Here is a 6415-nt window from a genome sequence, read left to right on the forward strand (position 1 = left end):
ACATTTACAAAAAGAATTTTTAATTCTAATTATAAAATACTTACCTTTACTTCTATAGTTGACCAAAGTTTTAACTAGTGTCCCTTTGTGTGCTTATACTGGTATGAGAACTCTATAATACTTGTATAAGACATATATTAAAAAACGGAATTTGGAAGAATGCTTTCAAGTACTCATACAGCAAAGAGATTGTGGTAGGAAGTTAAAATAAACACTGGAAATTCACTCAAAACTGTACACTAAAATGCTAATAAATATTCAACGTAAAATATAGTTGACTCTAACATAAGGAACCAATTTGTAACTCTAGTTTAAACCAGGCCTAAATTGCTGTGACTGTACCATTTACGTAAGCTAACTATCCTAATACCAACAATGGTGACAACTATAAATGTATTGCAAGTCAAGGATCTTATAAAGTTGATGATTTTGTACACGTATATTTCCCTTACTAATGGCAGATCTCATGTGTTGATACCAAATTTTAGCAAATTAGTTATACTCAAGTATTTTAATAAGTGATGAATAAAGAAAAAAAACTCGGTTAAATAAACAGAACTATGCTAGAGTGCTTCAGAAGACCAGATTTTCACACCTGTCTTCTATTAGCATACAAAAGCTACTCGTGTAAAGAAACCATACATTAAGCATAGTTGATTACCTTTAAGCTATGCTCTGTAGGGGTTATAACACCATTTTTAAGAACAATATTAAAAAGGCAAAAGTTATAACTCAAACAGTACACAAGACTTCTTACTTCATCTATAAAAATAGACAATGCCAGTGCTTTATTTGCCAGAGATAGGAAGGAAACACGGGTAAAATAAATTTGATAACATAACTCATATTACAGATGATTTTCTTAAATTCACAACTTTCACATTTAGCTGACCTAAATAAAGAGAAAACAAACAAACAAAACACTAACAAAAAAATTTTCACTTGATGTTAGTAGGCCAAATCACATGATCCCTCTGAATGAGGGATTTTAATTCTCTAGCTGGGAAAATATTTTCCTTACTTAAATAATTTACCCAACGTGATAAATAAGCCCTTGGACCAAGTTCAGAAGAAATTGCCTCTATCAGTCTGTTTTAAAGAAGCACACAAAATTTTTACTATGGAACTTACATGAAATTTTCTTGGTTAAATCTTAACAGTAAAGACAAAAAGTCCATACTACTTTACTGTGTTTCAGGTCTTTTTCTCCCAAACGTACCTTCTAGATCTCTTAGGTATGCTGTACTAGTACACATGAAGTTTCTTTCACTTAATGGAGTCAGGTGTCATCAACTTTAGCATCTTAAGGTAGTAGGTGTTATTTAAACTTTATCCTCATTCACCTCCCCCATGTTACCAGTATTAAAACTTATTTTAAAAAAATGAGGACAAAACACTGTAGTCTAGAGGCACCTGGGGAGAGAGGGAATTCAGAAAATGAGAGAATATGGCTCTGGAGTAATATCCCGTCTTATTGGAAATACATGGAGTCTAACTATAAACCCCTTTATCCTTTCCCTGGCTTTAGACTTAGGGTGTGAGGTCTCAGGGATGTGAACGGAGCCTTCACAAACTGATATTTTCTTCCCTCTTCCCCATCTTTATTTGCACGAAAGAAAAGAAATAGAAAAAGGAGTGCTTGTACCACGTGCTTTTGAGGTTTAAAGGGCCCTTAATAAACACGCTGTTTCGGTCGTGGCAGGGGATCGAAATCACTTTTTAATAAATATCACCAGAAGAATCTCCTCGAAGGGAAACTGAAGTCACTCTCCCTCCCCAGGAGCCCTGGGGGAAAAGGGAGACGGAAGATAATGCCCCCTACTTGCACGTGAAATCTCCCTTACTCCTCCGACCAACCCTCCGCCTCTCCCGCGCCGGTCTGGCCGCCTTGGGAGGCAGCTGGGAGAGAAGACCACGCTCAGTCCTCCATGGCGAAGTCTTTGGTCTTTTCCTCCTGGTCGCCCACTTTGTAACGCAGCAGCACGCGCAGGTGACGGTGGTGGTCCTGGGAGGGCAGCAGCGTGATCTCTCCGGAGACATCCGTGTCTTGCTCCACTTGCACCGGCTCGTTCAGGTAGAGGAGCGCCTGCTTCCAGTGCGTGACGGGGTGAAAAGGCGAGGTGGAGAGCACCACGGGTTTCTCCGAGTCCCCTCCGGGGAAGGCCACCTGGAACCAGATGGCAAAGCCGTGCATGGGAGCCGAGCCATAGCAGCTGAAGCGGAAGCGCCCGCCCACCCCGGCCTCCAGCTCCTGCTCCAGGCCGGCGCGGGCCAGTTCCAGCCGAGCAAAGCACTGCGGCCGGGCCAGCACATCCTCGCCGGACAGGCCTTGCACCACGATCTCTGAGTGGCCCATGAGGCAGCGCGTGGCGAAGCTCTCCAGGCAGCTCATGTCCACGCCGTAGAGTTGCTTCATCTGGCTCCAGAAGCTTAGGCGCAACTCCAGCATCTGGTCGCTGATGGGCGCCACGAAGAGCTCGGCGGAAGCCGGCAGGAGAAGACCGCCCTCCTTCAGCCACTTGGTCCGCGCGTGGAGCACAGAGCTCAGCATGGACTCGTGCAGAAGTCCGCAGCCCATCCACTCGCTCACGATGGCATCCACTTGCTCCGGCAACTCCACCGTCTCCACCGGTCCCGGCAGGACGTGCACCCGGTCCTCCAGCCCGTTGAGCCGCACCACTTCCCGGGCCTGTTGCCAGATGTCGCTGGCCTCCACCGCGTACACGCGCCGGGCCCCGGCCTGGGCACAGAAGATGCTGAGGATGCCAGTGCCCGCGCCCACGTCCAGCACGGTCTTGCCTCTCAGCGCTGCCCAGTTCCGCAGGATGCCCAGGCGGTAGGCATCGGTGCGGACGCGGTCGGCAATCATCTCCTCGTGGACCGACACGTCCGAGTAGCACTGGTAGTACAGCTGGTCCCGCTCCCGCCTAGTCCTCCGGGGTCGCGGCACAGCCACCTCCAGCTCTCCGCCATCTTCCTCTTCAGTTCCCTCCCCTCCTTCGCCGCCGCCCCCCGACTCAAGCTTTCTTCTCTTGGGCTGCGACATCTTGGCGGCTTGGGCCGACTCCCGGCGTGCGTTGCGCGCCGCGCCTCGGGCTCCAGGATGCGGGGCCTTATGGTAGTTGTAGTGCGCGCTCGTGCCTCCTGGTTTTGGCTGGTCGCCGGGCGAGTGTCAGCCGGATACCTCTGATCTGTACTCTGCTCTTTTTCCTGCTCCTTTGGTGTCTTGGAACCCCTTTTCCATCCTCTGCACCCACATTCCATGGTTCTCTACGTTCCTTCTCCTTCCCTTAGATTCTCCAGTCTGTTTTGCTTTCACGCCCTTCGTGACGTTGACACGCCCACTTAAAACTGAAAATCCATGTTTTGTCTTGTCCAACTCCCAGATTTTTTATTACACAGAATTTTCTGGGCGACACCGTGCACACCCGACTGCCTCATCTGGACAGTTGCAACTCTTAAAGCTCTCCAAACGTGGAGATTTGGAAATTGCACTACGTGTTTTTCTTCTCCGTTTTCAGGGGAGGTAGAATGCAAAAGGGAGAAGGCAATGGAAACCCACTCCAGTACTCTTGCCTGGAAAATCCCATGGACGGAGGAGCCTGGTAGGCTGCAGTCCATGGGGTCGCTAGGAGTTGGACACGACTGAGCGACTTCACTTTCACTTTTCATTTGCATGCATTGAGGAAGTAAATGGCAACCCACTCCAGTATTCTTGCCTGGAGAATCCCAGGGACAGCGGAGCCTGATGGGCTGCCGTCTATGGGGTCGCACAGAGTCGGACACGACTGAAGTGACTTAGCAGCAGCAGCAGCAGCTGCTGCTCTGGTAATTCTGTGACTCATTCAAGGGTTAAATCTTGGAAACGTCCAGTCCAAGGAGTAGTTGAAAAGCAACTGTTGCTAGGTGTATTCTGGTAGCTAATTTTTTTCCCTCCGTAGGTAACTGAATCCTTCATCGCCTGTGATCACTTCTCTTCTTCAACTCACTTTTTCCTGTTTCCATGTCTGGGCTAGATTGGTACTCCCTTCTTCATCTTCTATGTTCCTTTCAGTCAACTATCAGCTGTTAACCTCTTCCCTCTGAGATGTTCATAGTAGAAATAAATGCATTTAAAAATACATGTGATGTCTATATGGATGTCTGTGTTCCTCACAAGTAAGGTGAGAAAAACATTTTCTCCCAGCTTAAAAAAAAAATGACACGAAGAAAATTGACTTTTATTTTCTTGTAGTCTCAAACTGTTTCTTTTTAACAATGGGCCTGTATTCCTTATCTGGGCGAAGGTTCTTTCAGCCCATTCTCTATTAATCTGTCATTGAATGAAATAGGTTTATTGACCTGACATCCTCAGCTGTATTTCTTTATTACAATTTTATCATTTATTTTTGGCTGGGCTGGATCTTTGTTGTTGTGCTTGGGCTTTCTCATGTTGTGGTGAGTCGGGGCTACTCTCTACTTGTGGTGCCAGGGCTTCTCTTTGTGATGGCTTCTCTTGTCTCAGAGCACAGGTTCTAGAGCACGGGGAGTTCAGTAGTTGAGATGCACTGGCTTAGTTGCTTGTCTCGCTGCATCTTCCAGGACGGGGAATTGACCCTAGGTCCCCTGCATTAGCAGGAAGATTCTTAACCACTAGACCACCAGGGCAGTCCCCTTAGCTGTACTTCTAACTCAGGGCTCAACTCTGGCTGCTCTCAGAATCCTCTGTGGAGCTTTTAAAAAATACCTGTGTCCCACCTCAAACTAATTGAATCAGAAGCATTCCATGGAGCCTGCGCGTATAGTTTTAAAAGCTACCCAGGGAATTTGTGCAGCCAGAGTGAGAACTGTTTCTCACTAAAATGATGTTAGTTAAATTTTGCTTCATTAGTTTCACTGGGTAAATTATCTTTTTTCAGTGGCCTGGGCTCAACCATTTAAGGCTAAAAATCTTCAGAGCATTTCCTCTCTGCCCAGCTTGATATCTTTTTAAGAAAATAGAGGTCCAGAACAGGACATGTGATTAAAGTTATAAATGTGGCCACTTTAATATATTACTTCTAGGCTGTTACTTAGTGTATACTTCTCTCATTCTTTCTGTCCTCAAAATCTTCTCCTTCCTCTTTTAAATGCATTCACTCACTACCTTTTTTTCAATTTACTGACTTGCAGTCTTTTTAAGGAAACATCTGAATACAAGTTTTGTTGGTTTTACCTCCAAAGTATGTGAGTCCATCTTTTCCTCTCCCCTGCCTACACCCTAGTCTAATTTTCCATCTTTGCTTATGTGGAAATCAGTCTCCTAAGAAATCTCTCAACTTCCAGTCTTACCCCCATCTAATCCATTCTCCACAGAGCTACAAGAATTAGTTGTTCAAAATCTAAATTGGACTATGTCATTCTCTAGTAACTTCTTCCAGTTACTGAAACAATCCAGTAACTTCAAGTAACTTCCCATCTTATCTCAACTACTCATCCCAACTCCTCCTTGGGCTTGAGATTGACTGGTCTTCCACTTTTTTCCTGTCTTAAGTCTTCACTTATGCTCTTGCAGAGACTGGGACATTGTTTTTCTTCTTAGCACTTCACTTTAGTGGCTCCTTTTCATCTGTCAGGTTTCAGCTTAAATATTATTGCCAAAGAAGGTCCTTCTCTAGCTCTTTTAAATACTATTTTCTGGGACTTCCCTGGTGGTCTAGTGGTTAAGATTTCACCTTCCAAGGCAGGAGTTGTGGGTTTGATCCCTCTTTGGGGAGCCAAGATCCCACATGCCTTGGGGTCAAAATACTAAAACATACAATAGGAACAATATTGTTACAGATTTAATAGTCAATAAAGACTTTAAAAATGGATCACATCAAAAAGTCTTGAAAAAAAAAAAAAGGAAACCCTATTCAAAAAAAAAAAAAACAGCTCACTATTTTCTAACACAAGGTACGGTTTATTTCCTTCATATCTTTTATTATTAGCTGAATTTCCAGCTGAATGTATGTAATTTGTCTATTTGTTTTCTGTAAAATATAAACTCCAGGAGACTTGGAGTTTTTTCCCCCACTATTGTATCAATAGTTCCTAGCACTAGAACAGAGCCTGACATAGAGTATAGAGTGTTTAATAGTCTCCAGTGAAGACTTGTGGAAACAATTAAATTGTTATTCACAGGGGAAGGAGAAGAGAGTTTTGCTTTTTGTGGTTCCTTATGACAATCTGACTCTGGTAAACTCTGAGATGAATTCAGATGTAGATCAAATTTAGGATGCTCCCAGATACAAGATGATTTCATTTCCAAATTCTCTTAAGCCTTTTGGATAGAATAATGGTAAGTCCTAAATGGGCTTCCCTGGTGGTTCAGATGGTAAAGAATCTGCCTGCAATGTGGGAGACCTGGGTTCGATCCCTGGGTTGGGAAGATCCTCTGGGGGAGGGCATGGCAACC

General features: G+C 44.7%; 1 protein-coding gene across 1 annotated transcript; it reads right to left on the reverse strand.

Annotated features, from left to right (window-relative positions):
• Positions 1-757: 757 nt before the first annotated feature.
• Positions 758-5883, reverse strand: PRMT6 (protein arginine methyltransferase 6). Its single transcript, XM_081493872.1, has one exon. It carries the CDS (start codon positions 3044-3046, stop codon positions 1919-1921), a length of 1128 nt encoding a protein of 375 aa, XP_081349998.1. The 5' UTR covers positions 3047-5883; the 3' UTR covers positions 758-1918.
• Between the last annotated feature and the right edge of the window lie 532 nt (positions 5884-6415).

The sequence above is a fragment of the Giraffa tippelskirchi genome, chromosome 5, assembly GCF_054371585.1.
Source record: "Giraffa tippelskirchi isolate mGirTip1 chromosome 5, T2T-mGirTip1v1.2.pri, whole genome shotgun sequence".
NCBI lineage: Eukaryota > Metazoa > Chordata > Mammalia > Artiodactyla > Giraffidae > Giraffa > Giraffa tippelskirchi.

Bases quoted from the DNA above. Each gene is read 5' to 3' on its own strand.
- PRMT6 (XM_081493872.1), bottom strand. From the start codon at position 3,046: ATGTCGCAGCCCAAGAGAAGAAAGCTTGAGTCGGGGGGCGGCGGCGAA.